This window comes from Desmodus rotundus, chromosome 9 (genome assembly GCF_022682495.2).
Source record: "Desmodus rotundus isolate HL8 chromosome 9, HLdesRot8A.1, whole genome shotgun sequence".
In the NCBI taxonomy this organism is placed as follows: Eukaryota; Metazoa; Chordata; class Mammalia; order Chiroptera; family Phyllostomidae; genus Desmodus; species Desmodus rotundus.
The window spans coordinates 29280311-29301289 of record NC_071395.1 but is presented as its reverse complement, the minus strand read 5'-3'; the positions used below and the strand labels follow the sequence as shown (position 1 = coordinate 29301289).

The 20979-nt window shown below is 43.6% G+C and overlaps 2 protein-coding genes across 6 annotated transcripts in view; one reads left to right on the top strand and one right to left on the bottom strand.

Moving 5' to 3' along the window:
- Positions 1-20979, bottom strand: part of PALLD (palladin, cytoskeletal associated protein) — a 344806-nt gene that overhangs the window by 29559 nt on the left and 294268 nt on the right. For all 5 annotated transcript variants that reach the window (XM_045202765.2, XM_045202767.2, XM_071219166.1 and 2 more), the window contains one exon: positions 3995-4669. In XM_045202765.2, coding sequence (XP_045058700.2) covers positions 3995-4669 — 675 coding nt within the window. The remainder of the gene's footprint in view (positions 1-3994; positions 4670-20979) is intronic.
- Positions 1-20979, top strand: part of CBR4 (carbonyl reductase 4) — an 88671-nt gene that overhangs the window by 57540 nt on the left and 10152 nt on the right. The window lies entirely within an intron of this gene.

The window sequence follows — 20979 nt, the reverse complement described above, 5'->3', positions numbered from 1 at the left end:
GGTCCGCAGAGTCTTCTTTAATTAAGAAATATCAGACACCAGATTTATTAGAGATCAACCAGGCAAGTCATTAGCTCTAATAAATACCTGCCCTGCTTAAGCTTATTCCAGAATCCTGGGAAATGCCTTCACCTCTTGGTGCCTCTCACCTTCAATGATGACAGTGTTCCCACCTACTTGTTCCTTATAAATCAGGGAGAGAGAGAGAGGGCCAATGACATCTACAAGGAGCTCAGTGACTTCAGAGTAAAAGCTCTTATCGAGACCTTTTACTTAGGACAAACATGGGCTAAAGTTTCAAAGCAAAGCCCTATTTCCGTAAGACAGGCAATGAAGGGTATACAACATGTACCACTTTGGCTGTGTGGCACCCCCTTGTGAGAACAGATTCCAAGAACGTTGAGGTGGGCAAAAGATACAGTGCCAACCAGTGCCATCTGGGTCTCGGGGATGGATCTGATCTGATTCACCCCGAGCTTGATACAGCCGCGCAGAGAGCAGCAGGGACGGAACTGCTTCACTGTCTTCAGGTGGCATCCTTCCCAACCCCCGGGCTCCCCACCACCTCTCAGGGCTGATCTACTGTGCTGCATGGAAGAACAGGGTTACAGCCCCGGGAGCTGTAAAACTATCAGCAATTGTGATGGGAGTAGAACACATTAATTTTATAAAAGTGCAAACAGATTTCTTTCTAAGGCATGTTCTCCTCGCTGCCTCCATCTGAAAGATTTAGTCACCTTAACATTTGCGTCTGTCAGCAGCTTTGAGAAGGGCAGTATTTTCTCTGCTAGTGACCCCAGTGACCTTGGGGAAGAATGTAGCTGTCTGAAGAAAGGCACTAGAGGGACTCCACGTGCGGAAGTTCCCCAAACCGCAATCAACCATCAGCTGAATGCTGCCACTGCTTCCAGGCTCTTCACTGTCATCTGTCTTCCTGACGGTGGTTTATCCCTGGCATCCATCTGCTTTTGTTCCCTGCCTTGACCTCTGCTACCCAGACATTCGAGAAACAGAAACTTACCTCCAGACTATTTAGAAAGTTAGTAAAATAATCAACCTTTAACAGGGACAAGGCTAAACATGCAAAGGAACCAAAACAGCTAGTATGCAACTGATGATTAAGAAAACATACCTGAAATTTACACTTCAGATTTTGGTGAAACAGGCAGGCAAAAGAAAACTCCCCCCAAAACACCAGAACTAATGTATTTGTACTTCACCGAGTCACATGTAATCAATCTATATACTGGAACTTGACATATATGGCAGAATCGTCCAATTAGAGAAATAACATAAAAGTGAAACTGAATTTGCTGTCACATTAACCACAAGTAACCAATGGAATATGAATGAAAGGAATTTAAAAGATTCATTTGACAAGAGTTTGGCAGTTCCTCCAAGTTCAATGATACCAATTAGGCATGGCAGCCCTGAAAGGGACACTCAGTCTGTGGCGAATTATGTGGATTATTATGAAGGATAAATAGCTACCTTTTTTTGTTTGTTTAATTCAGAATGCAAGCGACGGATCCCACATTATGCCACAGGAAAAAATATTCTAAAAGTCACATGTATCAAACCCAAAGAAAGAATTCAAGAGTGTGATTTAGCAATTGGAAAATTTCTTGAAGACAAAGGACAGCTATATAACGATGGCTGATTAGGCCGGCACAGAGCTAAAAATCTGCTGCTTGGTATCGCCACTTATCTCTGGGGTCACAGCACCTAATCATCTCTGGGTCCAGTTTGTACGGCCACAGAATCAGCATGACTTCTCCATGAACTCCAAAGAAATGGCAGGAGCTACTGAACTCCTACATTAGCAATTATAAAATATTTTGACCCCATACCATGAGTAACTGTGATAGATACTGATAAGAAACAAGTGCTTGTATTACTTGAAGTAGTCTCTTAAAACTGCTCATCTTCTTCAGAGAATTTCAAAGTCCAAGGTCAGAATAAACCACTGTTTTCACTTAGGATGATAAAAGGCACGGCCACCCAATGCCTTTGATATTCCATTCTTGGACCAAATCCTATATGAGGAATATTACATTATTTATCTTTCTGAAAAGCATATTTGGTACCACTTCATAGGAAGAGAGGATAAAGCGTCATGCAACAAACTCCCACTTTTTGAGGCCAACAGTTAGCATCTTTGTAGCGACGTAATGCTTTATTTCCTACCAGCCAAATAAAAACCAAGAGAAGTAGGGGCGAAAGAGAAAGGTTTTCTCAGGCAATTTGACTGACTCAACTTTCAATAGAAGCTCATTATCACATCATTACTATAGAGACTCCGCCTTTATTCCACTAATTTATGTATCCATTTGACTGAACTTTTTCCAATAAAGATTTGAGAAGACGCCAGATTTCAAACTTAGAATTCATGGTACTCCACATTTAGAAAGTGCCTACCAAAAAAATACATTGCGACCTGAAGCTCCTTGACATGCCCTGTCAAAGCCAAACTTTGCAGGTACTCCTTCTAAGGTGGTATTAGCACATCCCGGAATGGGAAACTTTCCCCCATAAATGAAAATAACCTGAACTGTAAGGTCTTCTCATTTTTATTCTTTAGTAGGGTTTCCATATTTCCTCTCTGAACAATACTGGGATTCCGACGAACTCTGAAGTAGGATTTCAACAGGAAAAGTTGAGATACGGGAACTGGCCCGACCTCTGCTAACCAGCGCTTACGTATTTCTGAACTCTTCAGTCAGACCAGTGTGTACTAGCTCATCCACAATTTACTCTGCACCAGGTGCATGCCGAACACCTGTACAGCATCTTGTTTGAAGGCTTTATTGTACTTTCGTAGACAGCACCTTGTTTATCCTCATAGAGTTTCTGTTTAAAGATTTCGGAGGGCTGCACTTCATCATTGTGACGTAAGGAAAGGCAGGTAGTAAAGAATATGCAAATAGAGAAAGAGGGTCCATGTCACCTCCCAAGACATCGCGGTTGGCTGGGGACAGAACTGGCACCATCATTTCTTCACTAGATTGCACATGCCCTCACTTGGGTAAACGACATAAAGACATTTACAGGTCTCCCCTCCCCTCCGGTCAATCACTACATAAGTGTAAAGGCTTCTTACTTCAGGTAACTTAGATCAAAAACATTAAGTGTGCCCTGGCTGGTGTGGCTCAGTGGATTGAGCAGTGGCCTGTGAAGCAAAAGACAGCTGGTTCCATTCCCAGTCAGGGCACATGTCTGGGTTTCAGGCCAAGTCCCCAGTAGAGGGCAGTAGAGAGGCAACCACACACTGATGTTTCTCTTCCTTTCTATCTCCCTCCCAATCTCTAAAAATAAATAAATAGTCTTTAAAAAAAAATAAGTGTATATTTGATAACCAAGCCCTAGCCCTCCTACTTCTATTTTAAAATTGATTTGAAACGGAACTGGAGTCAGACATGCATGGATTCAAATCTCATGGCTCTATGACCCTGGGGAAATTGTTTAACTACTAGAATCTTCCCTTGTAGGTGAGGCAATCGGTTCTCTTAGAAATGTGTCAAATGCCCATGGACATGAACTTATGGGGGGGGGAATGTGGGAGGGAGAGGGTAGGCAGGATGGAGTGGAGTGAGGGGGGGAAATGGGACAACTGTAATAGCATAATCAATAAATATATTTTTAAAAAAAAGAAATGTGTCAAATGAGAGAATAGTGAATTGCTTAGCACTCTGCTTGGTCAATGGTACCTGACGCCACTCTCATCAAAACTAAGAGCACTGCTTAGATTTTGGGTACTTCCTGAGAAGATCTTGCATTATTTAGTGCAGAAGAAAAACTGTTGACTGTAATAATGGTAAGGCAGCTACACAAGAACAGCTTGGTAAAGTTGCTGTGATAAGAATTTGAAATGTGGATGAAGGGAAGTATGTAAAAAATGTTACAATGGTACCCCTGGGCTGCAGGTGCTCTTGAAGGGTGTGTGCGGAAGAGGCAAGGGGGCCTTAGGTTGGGAGGGGGTGAGGGTGTCACTCACGCGGGGGTGACGCCCTTGGGCAGGCCCAGGGCGTTGACCGCAACGGGTGGCGGCTGCGAGGGCAGCAGGGCACTGAGGAAGGCTGCGGGCGTCTGGCTGTGGCCGAAGCGGGCCGCAGGGGAGGCGCAGTGGGAGGCGGTGGCTGAGCTCGGCAGAGGTGGTGGTGGAGGCGGCAGCGGAAACACGTCCAGCACCGGGAAGGCCGTGGTGGGGCTGAAGACTGGGGGCGGCGGCGGCGGGGGTGATGGCGAGGATGAACCCCATGCGGCCTCGGACTCGGAGCCAAAGGTCTGCGTGAAGGGGGATGCGGCTGCGCGACCAAAATGCTTCGGAGTTGGGGACATGGGCGACGGGAGGCTGGAGGAGCTGGGGCTGGAGGCCGGCGTGCCATGGCTGGACGCTGGGCCCAAGTTCTGTGCCGCGATGAACTGCTTGGGGCGTGCGTAATTGAAGGAGCCGGAGGACTGCATGGTGGGGGCGGCTCGGGGGGCCAGTGCACTCATGGGCTCCGGGGCCACAGGCGAGGTGCAGGCCGCTAGCTCGGGGAAGGCGGGTGGCGGTGGGAAGGGTGGCGAGGGCGGCGCGCTGCGCGGGGCACCGGTTGCAGGGTGCCGCGCGCTGGCCTCCTGCTCCAGGCGGATCTGGTTCTGCAGTTGCTGGATTTTTAGAGGGTCCCTGCAAAGAGAGAAAAGCGACACCTTCAGAGAGGGAACTAGAAGGAACGTTCGTTCGGTGCAGTGAGGTTAGGCTTCACCAGGACTTCCCATGCCTGCCAGCTAGCTCCACGCTGTACCTGGCGAATGAGGCACAAGTATCAGTCCTGGGGTATGTTGTTGTCTGCGGTTAATTCTGGACAAAGCACGAAGTCAATTTTGTATGATCTGGGAGCTCAATCATCTTTTCCCTAAGATGATTCAAACCAATTTACAAATTGTGGTGGAGATTTCTCATTTTCATGGGATCAGAAGTATTAAAACAAGAACTTTGACACGAGTCTTCTCATTTGTAGCCAATTTTTGGAAAAAGAAGTCTATCAGAATGAGACAGTTAAAAAAAAATACTTGCTTTGAGTTATTTTTGACAGATTTAGGTTAGTCCAGTTTGCCTACTTCAGTGCCATCAATCAACTTTGCCTTCAGTAAACACCACAGGCTGATTTTGGAGGTAAGATCCATTTTAATTTCTGCATTTCCCTCCCGCCTAAAAATACATAATATTTAATATACTTGAAATTTTAGTAGTAACCCAAAATGCCGATTTTTATACAAATCTTAATAAATACTGATACTTATATTTAGTGCCATATCTAAAACACATGCAAATAAATAATACCTATCTTTAACATGTAGGTATCTAATAAGCAATAACAAATTATTAATTTATAATAATGCAGTTTTAATTCACCAAGTATTTTTCCATTGAGAAGAGATTGAATTTTAATTTTTGCATTAAATTTTTAAATTAATTTTTGAATCGTTAATTTTAGCAATTAGCTAAAAATCTTACTCTATGTTACGCAGAAGCTTTCCTTTTTAACTGAATTGTACGTCCAAGATGTTTTCCTTTATTCAGGGCAGGCAGTGACCAATGGCTGTCAAAAGAAACTTCCAACAGAAGGTGGCGCTATAACAAGCAGATGAAACAGGACCAGTTCCATGAATAGGCAAAGCTATGCTCCCAACTTTAAACCTTTAAAACTAAAACACAAAAAACTCAAAATCTTCCTTATCCGTAGGTATTTAATCTTAAAAGTCAAGCTTTCATAAATTCAAAGCAATCACAGGAATTGAAGCTGCTGGTAAGGTAAAAAACATTTAGATCTCTTATCAAGAATCCTTAGATGTGATAACAGCAAAAAAGTTCTAAATTCTTTCCTGTGTCTTCTATTTGCTTTCATAATTATCCAGTGAAGTGATTACACACAAATCCATGAAGAGAGAGCGAGGGACACTTTTTTGGCAGCTGGAAAGTATAAAGAGACGATAGTTCTCTGTGCTTAATCAGGGCAGAGCCTCAAAGATTCCAACACCAAAGGGCTCTGTGAGGTCCTATGGCACTGACTCCTGGCATTTTAAAGCATCCCCGCCTCTGCTGGGATTCACCAGGATGCCCAAGTTCCAGATGTCCGTGTGGTTTGGGTAGGCTGTCCTGTGCACGTGCTCCTGCACTCCAGTGTTTAGAACTGGCCCAGGAATAGAACTCATAAATACCACCCACCAGCTCTGAAACTCAGCATCCAGCACTCTCTGAATCCCCAGTGCCCCTTTCTGATCTCCCCGCCTTTACTGTTTCCTTTTTATTTCCTAGCTAGGGCAGAATGCATGCTATTCCTGGAATCATTCACCTGCCCTGTGCACCTGGGCTGGGAGTAGTCCGTGTGGTCCTCCCTCAAAGCCACTGCGCCCCTACTCTGGCCTAGCTCGGGCTCCCAGCAGCTGGAGCCTCAGCTGTGTTTGACGGTATTTTAAGCTTGATCTGGCATCAGCAAATAGCTCTGTCATAGCTCTGGTGAGGCTGCTACAAACATCATATCGTACCCTGTATTTGGGGTGAGGAGTCCTCTACCCTGGATTAGGGAGTGGCTCCTGAGAAGCCAGTCTTCAAAGAAGCGAGGGCAGGGAAGCCCAGACCACCACTGCCCTGGGTCCTAGCTTTCTCTGTGGGCTCCAGCCTTCTCCTCTGGGCATTAAAAAGAACCACCAAGCCAAGTGGGCTCAAAGCAGCCATGATGCCACTTTTAGTAGTAAGTGACAGTTCCACAAATTATGAATGTAGCGTTTCACAAGAAATGAATAGGCGTCTTAGTGTTGTGGCTACCAGTATATATTGCAGTGAGGAACTCTGCCACGGTTTCCACTCTCCCATTTTGCACTGGGTGAGGAACATAACACTCAGGGGATTGGAGCGGGGGGAGGGGAGAACAAAACAGTTGTTTTGAATCTTCAAGTGTCTCGCTTGATTTCTGTACAAATCATCATTTAAAAAAATATTTGAATTAAATGGATCTGATACTTAGATTCTGAGATGATGAGATGTACAATTTTAAGTCACTTTCTCAATCCTCATTAAGAGGGTTTTGTTTGTTTGTTTGTTTAATAAAAGTAGGTTTTCACCAAGATAAAAAGGCAAAGGGAATGAAAGGTACCAGAAAAGGGAAGATGACCTGTGGCCTTTGGAAGTTACTTATTATAACAATTCATCACTTTTCTGGTTTTCCCATTTTTCCTGCTGCCCTGTTCTCTGAAAATTAAATAAAATGAAACAGAACTGATACCTCTTGGACATACTGGGTGAAGGTTGAAAATTTGGGTTAAGAGTTCTAGACGGCCTAGTCGCAGCTACAACACTTTGAGTAGCGCAAAGTCTTCGGTTTTGCACGCCTATTCCATCAAACCCTGCCCAGCCCTTTTCCCTCTCCCACCACACCTGTAATTCAGAGGGCTAAGGAATTCCCCACTCTTGCCCCTCCTTGAATTCTAAAGCTTTCAATACTTAAGGAAATGAGATGTCTAGATTTTTTTTTGTCATGCACCTGTCATGGTCCGTTTACAAATGGGAAAGGAATTTTAAGTCACTAGCAAGTTACCTGTCTAAGCAAGGTTAGACCAGTCCGTCCCTGGCTCCTTTCCCTACACCATGTCAACATAAGAGAACCCTGACCTAGTACTAGACTTATTGGGAGGGTCACTTCGTAAGTTGCATGTATATAAATGCCTAGCTGCGATGCTGTGCATCTGAAATAAATAATATAATATTACATGTCAACTGTAATTGGAAAAAAATTAAAAAAAGAGAAGTAAAAAAGAGCCCTGATTTTCAAAATGATTGATTAAAAAACCTGTGGTCATTTTTCCCTCCTAAGGAATTAACTCTCATCCCTCCTTGCAGCCATAGCAACCAGGCCCTTAGGGTCTGAATCATCAGTGAAGGTTTGAAGTATTTACATATTTAAGAATGTATTTAAGAATAGCTGACTTCAAACTTGATTCTTTTTAGGGTGAAAGGAGGCAACCATGAAAAGACCGTGGAGGGTCAGGACAGGAATATGTAATTACTGACTCAATGGATTCTCCTCCCTCATCACAGAATATCAAGACCCCCCACCCCTCCCCTGCCCCACCACAATGGGCTGGGTACAGGTTCGAAAGAGAACAGTTTTACAGAGAGTCGGATGAGGCCACGATTTGGGTTAGGCAGAAAGATGTTGGACCCGATTTACTCTCCAGTTCAGCGATCTCTCCTGCCACTAGATGAAAGCAGCCTTGGAGAAGGCGAGCAGCCGCGTGGTCCAGGCAGAGAAGGCTAGACTCGCAGGTGGACGGTACCAGCTTGGAACACAACTCCGCCAGCTCCTAACCCTGGGTGACTGTGAGGATCCAATGAGCACAGTGCCTGGTGCATAGTTTGAACTCAATAAATGTTCCACGGCAGAAGAGAACAAGCCATCCATCCTGGTTGCTTTACAACACAGAGATTTAAAAAAATAGAGATGATGTTCTACTTACTTCAGGGGATCTTCCTCTTCATCTGTCCCCCTGCAAGTAGCTGGCAAGGCCACCAGCAGTGGCACACAGGGACTTGGGGCAGTGGAGGTGACGGGTGAGTGGCCAGACCAGCTAAGACGGCCAGTCTCAGCCTTCCGCTGCTCCTCACCCTTCCGCCCACACAGCCGTAGTGGGGGTGGCAGAGGAGGGTCAGCACTTATCATCTTCCTGCCACTGGACTGACTCATGCACAGCCCTGGGGGAGGGGGTGGTGGTGGTATTGTCCCCATTTTCTAAATTCCTCATAGATTAGTGAGGTTAGGTAACCTGCCTGAGGGCAGAAGCTAGAGGTGAAGGGTGGCTGGTTGGCTCCAAAACCTTGGCTACATCATTGTCTCTGAAGCGCTCAGCAAAGAAAAAAGGTTTACTAAACTGTTAGTCACTGTTACTGCACATCACATTTTCTCTGGGGAACCGCAGCCCAAGCTCGAAATAAAGGATGTGAAAGTAAACTTCTGGAAAACAACTTTTCTGTAAATGGGTAATTCCCAGTGTGTCTCTCTGGAGCAATGTCTGGATGGCGAGGAGCAATTTTTCCCCTGCTTGTACAAATAGAGATGGAGTATTTATAACTGTCTGGAGAAACTCTTGGGATCATGAAGCTGGAAAACATTTGTGCTTTCAGAGTAAATACGCCATTGCTTTATATATTTTCTTCCCTTTTTATTGGGTGATGCAGAAGCCACTGCATGATGAAGAGCCGCAACACTGCACCCTCTGAAGCGGGAGCTCCTCTGGTCCTGCTGCTCATAAGCACTTCGAAGGCAGGGACCGGGACCTACCAGCACCCTCACGACACTAAATAGCAAGCAGCCTTACAACACCCAACCCCACACTCAACATGGTGGACACATCACTGTCAGTGGCGACACGGATGCTGATTTCTGGCTGCGATTTGCATACCCTGCTGGTTCCTCAGACACAGTCAGCAGGGCAGTCCTGTAACAGAGAGCCCGTAGGGACTAGGGAATTCGAAGACCTTTCAAATGATGGTAATCATGTCAATCAATACACTGCTTGTGTGTTCCCACAACACACTCCCCTCTGGCTGGGATTAGCTCAGGGTCTTATGTATGAGAGAGCTCAAAATATTAATTCTGAAAACTTATAAAAGAGAGAATATGAAACTCCTTCAGTTCAGGGTGTACTCATTAAAGTTCCACCTATGACTTTATTATATTTGTACTTCGGTTGTCTAGTTTTTCTTCTATTACTCATTTCTTACTCAAGGAAGACGCATTTATGTCTTCGCATCAGGGAATCTAGGTCCACCTGGTGAGGGTCAGTATCTAAGAACCTGCTTGGCTCAGCACCACGGTACCACTGCCCCTCAGTAGAAGCTATAGAGGTCATGACCTTGAGAAGAATCATTTACACAATAAGAATAGGTTAATATGAACCAAACGAGAGCATATTACATTGGATTCATGGGAAGTTATAGTATAAAAATAACTGAATTTAAATACATTCCCTCTAAGGGAGGGGGAGAGGGTAGTGGTAGACTGGGATTTTCTTCAGAGAATCATAAACATGAGAATGTACAAATCAAATTAAAATTGACCACTTTGGAAATGTGTGGTTAACATGTATTGCAAAATGACATAGGTTTCTTTATAAAAGACCATTTCTTTGATCTTTAATTCCTTCTAAGCCTTTTGTAAATCATGCTGACTCTAGACAGAGCCAGGACTGAATGCAATTAATTACGTAGGGGGGTTCAAGGAGGCAGCGACCTGCATGCAATGAGTCCACAACCTGAGTCCCTTTCAGAAGAAAGACTCATCTTTCCCACTTAGGAATAGAACTGCATTTGGCTCTTGTACAGAAAACCAGTAGCTCTCTATGTCTTGGTACATAAAGTTGGCCTCTACTTTAAGTCATTACACACACACCATGAGGAACAGAGGGAGCAACTGCTGACCGATTCCCAATTCTCCTGGGAAAGTCTCCGCAATATCAAAGGCCGGCTGTGTCTCTCACATGGCACCAGGAATAAGGACTGAGAGGTTGGGAGGTGGTGTTCTCATAGAGGTCAATACCAGCATGAGTTCGGTGAAACTTGAACCCTACCGCAGACTTCCCAGATGCAGAGGATTCTCCCTTTGGAGGTGTGTGGAGATCCAGCTCTCTAGGCTTAGTGGCCATCTGGCTTCCTGAAGGCTGCAGGACGTGGTCTGAGGCACTCACAGCCCCACCAGAAGAAAAGAATGTATATATCTCAACACAAATTGACGGTGATAAGGGATGGGCTTTGATGGTGTTTACAGTCTTGATAAGCCTGCTGTAGCCCAGTGACGTGGAGCTCCAGCATTTCAGCCTTAGCCTTTTCTAGGCGGGGGCGGGGTGGGGGGATGGGGTCAGGGTGAGGAGGAATGTGAGGTCAGGTTCTAAAAGCATCAACTCCACATCACAGTTAAATGCCTTAAATAACTTTCATTTCTATTGCCACACAGGCCAGTGAAAACAGCAGGAAGATATTAGCTGCTGATTCTTATAAAGACTCTGCTAATAAAATGGACATGAACAGGAATTAATATGGCCTATTGCCAGTTGAAAAATGTTTGGTATTAATGTTTAACATAGACAAAGTACATTTTTAAAGAAAATCTGTTCTCCAACCTTTTCTGTCAATGCTTGAGGCAAAATCAGTGATCTCATTTCTAACTGAAACACTGAAGAAAAGCTGCCTGAGAGATAGAGGTTGAGAAATTTCGAGGGCTTATGCACACAGTTTCTCAGAGATTTTAAAGAATTGGGTAAAAGAGATGGACAAACACTCAACTTTCAGCCTTACAACGAAATAAAGAATCTGGCCTACTTTGGGGCTTCGTCTGGTTAATGTTTCCTCCAATTTGCATGTTATCGCTGACAGACTTGCCCCACCCCTTCTGTATCACTTCCATTTTACTTTCTGCTTGCTGAACTGAGTATCTCTGAAACAGTGACGTGTGGCTTGTATCTGTAAGAAAGAATTATTACTGAGGACAAAGTGTCGTATCTTTTCCAAAGAAACTACCTACTCACCCAATGGCTTTATTTTACTGAAAAAATAAAATAGTAATTCCCTCCTTTCTCTACCGTTTTCAGACATTTTGTGTTCAATCTCTCCCTCTTTGTCCTCCTGTAAGATGCTCAATAAAGACTGCTGAATTTTTTTTCAACCCCCCCCCACCCCCCTGATTTCTGTAAAGCACACAGCTAGCAGTACCATGGAGCTGGAAGGCCCGCATCGGGGCCAGCAGCTGCGTTTATTATCCGAAGGCAGGACGGATATGTTGCACGGATAAAGCCACAATCACACCAGGCTATTCACAAGTGAGGACAGAGAGTCAACCAAAGTAGAGAAATGTTCCAACAGTCCAACCCCAGTTCAGCCACTAGCTATTTATGCCTTTGGATAATCCACTTATCTTCTCTGGAGTCCAGTTTCTCCACTTTAAAATAATGTAATATCTGTAAAGTGCTAATAAACTTTCAGATTTTATGATCCTTACTCTTTAGCCCGGTAACATTTAAATATTATAAAGAAGCTAATTTTAAAGGAACCTGTAAACAACGAACCAGGGCCAAGTACAGTGCGTGTTCGTACGCATGTATCGACTTTACGCGTATGCTGTTTTCACATCTGCTTCAACTGGTTTGAAAAATGAATATATCATTTTTAAAAGGCATTAGAGAGGCAAACTAAAATAATTCCACAGTAAATCTTATAAAAAGGATCCCTTTTGGTGGAGGAGAGAATACTTTTTATACCATGAATAATCATCACCTAAGTGGTTAACATTCGTTGCATTTTTTTGCAACGAATGTTAACAAAAAGACATATACTTGCAGATAAATTCTGTCCGAAAATTAAGAAAAACAGCTTTTGGGTTTGTGTGTCTCAAAATAGCCGCTGTGAGAAGTGGGTTGGATGTGGTTCTGCTACAATGTTCTCCCTTAAAGAACCACGCGAACTATTTCAGTGGCTCAGTCGCCACTGTTCTGTCAACAAACCTTTCCCCTCTTCCCCCTAACTTTTTTGTCCTTTGGCTTGATTTACAAACCTTCTAAATGTTAATTTAAGGTATTCTGTTTGATGCAAAGGTAGCGTTATGTTGTGCTCAAGACCTGCAATCCCGCAGTCCGGGCTTCCTCTGTTCTCATCCTAACTACCTTGGCCGCCTCTGGCAGTAGGAGCTCCCACCCCCTCTCCTCCAAGCCCACACTCTTCTCCCTGCCTTTGACATTGTGCCTGTTTCCCTCACTGGTCCTTTGCCAGCTCTCTAACTATAGACATGCCATCAAGATCTGAACTTTCTTTACCTTCTCCCAGTAGAAGGAGACAAGAGCAACACCCTACCTCCCTAATCTCTGTCTCTAACCCAGACCCAGCCTTGAATTCCAGTTCTATTCCCTATTTCCATGTGACGTAAACATGCTATTCTACTTCACACTTCGCATGTCTAAAACAGAGTCACCCTTGTCCCAATCTAATTTCTCCCCCAATGATGCCTGATATTTGAAGATTCCCCATACTTGGCCCACGGCAGCCCCAGCGTTCTTATCTCCAGCTACTACCCAATCTCACTTCTCCATTCTTCCAAATTAGTCTCCTTGCTCCCTGAACTCACTTTGGGTTTTCCTTCCTCCAGGCCTTTTTTCAGGTACTGCCCACTTTTGGAAGGCCCACCCCCACCAATTTCTCTCCATCCACTGAGGTGGTCAGATCGTTTTGGGCCCCTTGCCACATCTCTCTTCTTGAAGCCCTTCCTAATAACATCTAGAAATTCCTTCTCCCCCCAAACTGCTCCAGTCCACAAGGCTGGTCTGGCACCGTCAGGGGTTGGCAATGATGTTGTTACCCCCATGGCCAGATCTCCCGGAGCCAGGCTCGTGCTCTGTGTCCTCCTGGTGACCCCCCCAGTGCTGTGCACTCGGTTGTCACTGAACACCTGTGAAGAGATGGCCAGGCATCTTTTTGTGTGGAATATGGGAAAGGGAAACAATCAGAGCTCTTATATAATGATGATGGTACTTACATTGCTAGCTTTTCAGTATCCAAAATATGAACCTCAAATCCCCCAAGTGAAAGTGTCTGTGAGCCCGGTAGCTCAGTTCCTAATTTGGCGCCTGCCAGGCAGCCTCCCCGGTACCAGTGCCCATTTTCCCTTTTATTTGGTGATCAGTCAAAAATGCCCCAAGTTTATGTTTACCTTGCGGGCAAGTGCCTCAGGGATATTTTCAGTACTTGGTGAGAACTTGAGTCATCTCCAGGCAATTCTTTGCTTTCCTAGGGGCTGTTCTTCCCATCACTGCACTGTTCTAAGCCATTTATTTCCCCAAAGCATAGGCTGTATCCTGAGATAACACAGTGGGTCCCTGTACAGAGGGAGGAAACGGCTCGCTTGTGTGTGCATTGTGTGGCAGGTCGTAAAGACCCAGCAGAGTCTTACGAATGAGGCAGCATTGAAAGTCTGTGCTGGGGCCGGAACCCGAGGCATTGATGTCTGCCCGGGATTTCACACTGATGTCTGGACTCGTTATTCAAGTTGTTGCGAAAATACTGCCAAGAGTCCTTAACTGCTGATAGGAAGTTAAAGAATGTGTAGGCAGAGGCCAGCCTTTATTTCTGGAAGGAGAATGAGGGCATTGGTTGGTGACCTGGTAGGCAGCATTCACAAGAGCAAGTAATGACTCAGTAGTCAGTGGAGAGCTGAGTGAGTTCCTTCTTCAAATCCCAGTTGCCTGGAACTCCAAGAGGAGGAGACGTCTGTTGTTATTGTCTATGATTCCTGCCTTTCTTTAAGATCTGCTTCTACCCTATGCCTCATGGGTCCGCCAATCACAATGCCTGAACCCTTGGCCACAGGGCGAACAGGAGACCCAGGACTAGCTAGTCATTGTTTGGCTTCGGCAAACCCTGCACAGGCAAACACAGGGCGGGGAGAAAGTAGGTTTAGGCTTCTTCATGTGGAAAAAGACACGCAGGTTATGATTACAGTAGCTTTCTTCCCTCTGTGTTTCGTGTGCTCACTGCAGACCTACTTTGACCCATGGTTCAGTCAGGACCTTTTGTACTAAAGATGACAGGGAAACGTGTCTCTGTCCTCTGACAGGTAACTACAAGGATACATGTCCCTTGATACAAGTTGCTGTCATGGAAGGAAGCACCTATGGGAAGGAAACCCATACATAAAAACTGAGGCCCCGTGGAGAGATGACACGCAAGAAGGGAGACGTACCGTTACACGGAAATGCTTTCCTAGCACCTGATCCAGATCCGACCCTCAGGCCAGGTTTATCTCTGAATTCCGCACACAGAACAGTTGCTCTCTTCCCGCCCCCCCCCACCCCGTTACTTTTTTCTTTCTCGAGTTAGTTTAAATGCTCTCTAACACTTCTAAGAAAGTGGCCTTGGACACCACCCCATCCAATTCCTTATTGGATAGACACAGAAAAAGAAACAGCGAGAGATTAAAAAACTGCACAAAAATATCAGCTTGTTAGTGCCAAAGGCCTGACAAGAACGTCTTGCTGGTAAAACTAATATTAAGAATTAATCTGACAGCACCATCTGAAGGTGATGAATCACTGAATGGACAAATACATGCACTGTTCATAAAGTTGTGAAAGAAAACATCAGAAAGACTAAAAACAAATAAATAGTTAAAGGTATTTATCTCTGGAGAATGAGACTAGAATGAGGTAGAGAAGTCTTATTTTCATATTTTATAGTTGTCTATACTTTAGTTTGAATATTTTTAACCTAGTGCATATAAAATGGTTAAAAATATAAAGTTCTTAAAACATATAAATTATAAACATATAATTCTTTTTTTAAAAAGATTTTATGTATTTATTTTTAGACAGTGGGGAGGGCAAGGAGAAAGAGAGGGAGAGAAATATCAATGTGTGGTTGCCTCTTGCACACCCTCTCCTGGGGACCTGGCCCGCAACCCAGGCATGTGCCCTGACTAGGAATCGATCTGACAACCCTTTGGTTCTCAGGCCCACGCTCAATCCACTGAGCCACACCAGCCAGGGCAAACATATAATTCTTAAAACACATAGAATTCCAGAAGTTTATATTTCAAAGAAAGTCATATCATAAAGGAAGATAGAGTGTATTGCCTTAGACAGCCGCTAAATATCCTGGAAGCCTGAGTCTGAGGCCCCCAGGGGAGGCTCTCCTCCGAGGAATGTGGTCGGCCACGATCGTTACTACTACTGCTACCAGCCCCAATAGCACCACTGTGCTGCTCCTAATGATAATCGCTATTATGGAGCACTTCCTATGTACCAAACACCCTTACTTGTGCTCCATCTATACGAACTCATTTACTCTTTGTAAAAACCCTAGGAGGTAGGCCTCTTGTTATCTCCACTTTACAGAGGAGGGAGAGGAGGCACAAGGGTACACAGCTGGAAGCAGTGTAGGTGGGCTTTACATTGAGGAGGTCTCGCTCACGGCTATTATTTTGTGGGACCTCTAACGGAGGCCAGGGGATTCAGCTAGTACTTACTTCCATGTGCACTGGATTTCTTCAGCAGCCGCAGAGGAACTTTCTAATGTGGGTCCCCCCCGAGACTTGCTGTCATTCTGTCACTCCCATCCCCTTTGTGTCTTAGCTCCTGGGACATGGATCTTGCTGTGGAGCGCCATGCCACTGCATAGAGAGACAACCTGGCAATGTCCTGCAGACATTTCATTGGTATAATTTCAGGTCGGTAATGTTTCTGATCCATATGCTAAGCTTTGCAAACTTTGATTTACTGAAGAAACCAGAAGAATATACAAAGCAACTCGAAGGAGTTGGTTATGAAAGTAAGAAATTAAATTTGCCCCCAGAATTTCTTACTTCGGTATCTGTGTTATCAACCAGCATGCATGGCACTGAGAGACTATTAAAAGCTTGGTCCGCACTAACTGAACATCATCTATTTCCAGCCATACACTGAGGGCTGGAAATGCAGCGTGGTGACAGGAAGAGGAGACTAACTGGTAGAGATTCTCAGTGCATATTAAAACCAAAAGCAAATTTCTGAGAAGATTGAAGAGACATGTCACATAATAGCAATCAATACTTCCATGGAGTTCCTTGGCACAAAATTCCCACATACTTGTTCTGTCCTTTACTCTCCTCTTTGAAAAAGATGCTCATTGCAGAAAGAAACAATAAAGAAATAAGAGAACAATGTCCTAAGTAACTGGAATTGAATTCTTAAAAATGGCTTTGTGTCTGTAATCACAGATGGCCCCTTTTAGCATCTCCTGCCCCATGGGCTACTTAGTGCTGTCCCTGGCGGGAGTGATGATGCCACCAATTATTTGTGTGGCCTGGACTAAGAGAGACCCAAGTTTCTTCTTATCTGTGAAACAGAAAGTTGGACTGTTTTTAAATAGTCCCTTTAAACACGTTTCAAAGTTCTGCCAAGCTATAAAATCCACTATCTGGTCTTTCAATACTGGACATCTGAACATCATTAATTTGTCATGTTACTCTATCTCTTGAGAGGCCTCATCACTTCAATATACTGGAATTTTTAAAAAATGAATCTTCCACATGCTGACGAACAACACTAATTTGTAAAGATGAATTTTTAGATTACTATTAACATCGACCTCTCACCGAAGAACTAAAGAGCATTTCTGATTAAACAAAAAGCTGCCAATAACGTTTTCTCCATACTTCATTCTCACGAGGGTAAATAATGGAAGGAATGCACACTTGGACCTGGGTACTCGAGTAATTTATTTTCTCTTAAAGGTGCATCACTGCTAGCTTAACGTTAAAGGTCAAGACACGCAGCCAAGGGCTCCGCAGTGTAAAGGCAGGCCTCGCCTCGCCTGGCCGGATCGCTAGGCTCCAATTTTAACCTCTCATCCAAGGAGGGAAAAAAATTCTTGAAAAAATTAAAAAATGCATTTTGGCAAGTTCAAGAGATGTTGCTTAGCAGCATGAATTAAGAGACTTGTGACCCTGAAAAAGAATTGTAAACTTTAAATGGCTTTGACTCTTCTTAGCTTTTGACCATCTGACTCTGACATTCCTCAGAGGCCAGGGGAGGAGAAGGACGCAGCAAGGACAGTGCTGGAGGGTGGGCAGATCCGACCCTCCCGACAGTAAGGAAGTCATCCAAATGTGCCTTGGGAAGAACTGTAATAAATGAGGTTCCCTCCCTGAGGAATGACTAAAGCCACTAAAATAATTCTTAGATAAAGCAACCCAATTATTTAAATGTAGTTACTCTTAAGAAAAAATTGAGAGAAATTTATCATAGCTCCACGAAGGTTCCAGCGTGGTTATAAATGGCCGCGTATTGTCAAGTCATTTATCTGGTCCTGTCAAATGGAGTCTTCTATAATGTGGTATTTACGACCCTCGCCAATATGATGAAAAACATGGAACATCTTGAAATGCCTTTCAAGATGCAAGAGAGCTTATCTTACTGTGTTTTATTCATCTTTTCCACAGTATGTAAATAATGAAGTTTGTTGCACACCACATTGGGTTTTTGTGATTACATTGTAAGATGTTTATACATTAGGTGGTCCTGCATTTAGGGAAGTAGTATGCACACCTGGATGTGGTGGTTCTTTTTAAAATATAAGACAAATAATGGAAAAAGCCTCTGGAGTGGGCACAGTATCTCTGCAATGCCGTGCACAGGACATGCATGAACAGTAAGATGGAAGCACTCGCACTGTCTCACCCAGCGGAGTAAGAAGGTTTGTCCAAGTGCCGCACAGGAGGCCACCGACCGCGCTGAAATCAGTCACTAGTTTTTTTGCTCTTAGACTCTCCCAGGAAGACGTCATGGTACAAACTTCTTTTACTAACAGGCTTTCACTAACAGCTCAACCAAAAGGTCATTTCTAGCAAGAATGCAGACAAACATTCCAAAGAACAAAGGAAAGATGTGTCACCTTAGTCAGGTTGGGACAAGGGCTACTTCCTTCCGCAGAGTTAGGAGTGAGCCTTTGCTTAGGAGTCATGTAGGGCTGGCTGTGCAAGAGTTCCTGTATTCTGCTGTGTATAATGCACACTTATTTGCCCAAATTTTTGAGGAAAAAAATAAGGATGTGCATTATACATGGGTAGTACTAATTCTGTATCTATATAAATGTTTTTAAATTCTTTTATTTATGCCAATGCATTAAAAGTGTAACTCTAGAAAGCAGAAATGATATCCATATACAAAATAATACCCCAAAATACAATAATCAGTGTTGTTTCTAAATATAAATAAAAAATTGCATTAAAAGTTATTGTCTAAGGATATTAGTCTTGAGTAAAAATAATACAAAGTATATTTAACTATACTCAAATTCCTACCTTGACCTTTGAAGTATGATCTTTTATCTTGATTGTGTCCACCAGTAAAGAAAAGCATATCTGAAATCTCAGAAGCACAAGCAGTTCATACCGGGGAACCAATATTAGTAAGTATTTTTGTTGTTAATGCCTTCTGAGTAAGACAGGCTTAATGTAACAGTTACAAATATAGAGTTATGAATATACAAGTTATGAATTTACAAGTGATTTTTTTCTTGCTGTGGATATTGGTCAATCTCTAAAAATATATCATAAGAGAAAATTAAAGATCTACAGAATTTTTTTAAAACATCAGAATGAGCTGGAAGACACTCAAGCCATTTGTGGTATATGTTAATGACTTAATAGAGTAAACCTTTTTTTTTGTTTTTGTTTTTGCCTTTCAAGAGCACCATGCTATCAGCTTTGAAAAATTATTGCTATGTAGTGTCTGCAGGACATCAGGACACTGAGGGAGTGCGCACTCTACCCTTCACTGTGTTCACAGTGGAGGGACTTCTAGGACAGGAATGTTCCTGGCCTGTGTCTTCCTCCCCCTCTTTGTGGGGGTAGACAGTGGACCGGGGCATGCTCAGATCAGCCTCTCCCCTCCTCTGCTTGCTTTGGACCTGCTGCTCTCAGGGAGGGGGTTATCTTCTCCCCATCTCTGGAGGTGGGGTCTGCCCCGGTGGAGCTGTACGGAGCTGCGTGGGTAGCTCATGCTTAAATCAAGGGTGAAATACGTATTGGCAAGCTTACCCGGCCCAGCAACCCAGCTCCTTTCTCCTCCAGTCCTCCCCAATATAACCCGTGGCTTAGATGTCTCTCTCTCTGATGCCTCAGTTTACCACTTAGATGCCCCTAAACTTGAGCAGCTATCCTAAAACATACATTATTCATGCATTTTAATGGTCTGAAAGAATCGTCCATACTCATGTATCTTCAAGCCACCAGTCATTTGTTAGGCATGTATGTGGAGAGGCTAGCCTCAACTCCGGTAGAGGGCGGAAGAGGTGTGGGTGGCCGCAGGTTGACGTAGTGCAACAAAATAAAAGTATTAAATAGACCCACTTCCTCTTGGAAGGCAATCTGTGGACCGTCTATCGATAGCTCAACTTGTGCCTTTGCTGGCAAGGCCTCACTCCTTACCCGGGGACACAGAAAAGTTCCCCTCCATCACCTCCTCTTTCATTTCCTGTACCCCTGCCCTCTCCTGAAGATAGAAAATTTACCTTTATACCCCTTTACATTTAGCTGACCTAAATACTTAGTTTGGACTTACCCTGACAAATGGCATATAACATTTTTAGGTTCTTACCTAAATACTCCCATCGTTCTGGTTATGAAATTGGTTGAAAAAACAAGGCACCAACATAATCTTTTGACCAACAGAATTTAACTTCTTTGGCTTAGAGAATTAAAACACAATGAGAGTTCTCGAAAATCAGTGTAGCAGTCATAACAAACCCTTTTCTTTCAAAAATTGAACTCCTAACCAGTAAATGCAGACATTTCCATGCAATATTTCTTTTTATCTTTTGAAATTAAGTTCTATTTCTTAAAGTGCATGTGATTGAAAAATGCAAAACAAAAATCCTATTGGATTTTCATCTGCCAAAAAAAATCAACCTTAACCCACAATTCACATCTTATACAAAAATTCATTCACATGAACCTTCAACTTAAATATGAACCTGAAACTATTAAATTTCAAGAGGAAAACAAAGGCAAAGCTTTGTGACTATAAGTTAGGCAAAGATTTCTTAGACAAGATGCCAAAAGTTTGATCCATAAAGGAAAAACACTGAAAATTTGGACTTCATTAAAATGAAAACTTCTGCCCTTCCACAGGCAAAAGAGAGAAAAAGGGCACCTTGAAAAGTATGTTTTCATCTCTTACTCTCTTCCTCCCAATGCAATTTCCCCCCGCAGCATCCACTCAACACGATTACCATTTCTTGTGCTTCTTACCACACTAGCCCACACGCAATAAGCAGAGAGATATACTGCAGGGGTTGGCAACTGTATTTATATGTATGAATATGTGAAACAGTTTACTCTTGTATTGCTTATTAACTATTGCATTATTTTCCACATGAACAACTGTAAACCTACTTTTGCCCACCCGGTATACGACAGTTGT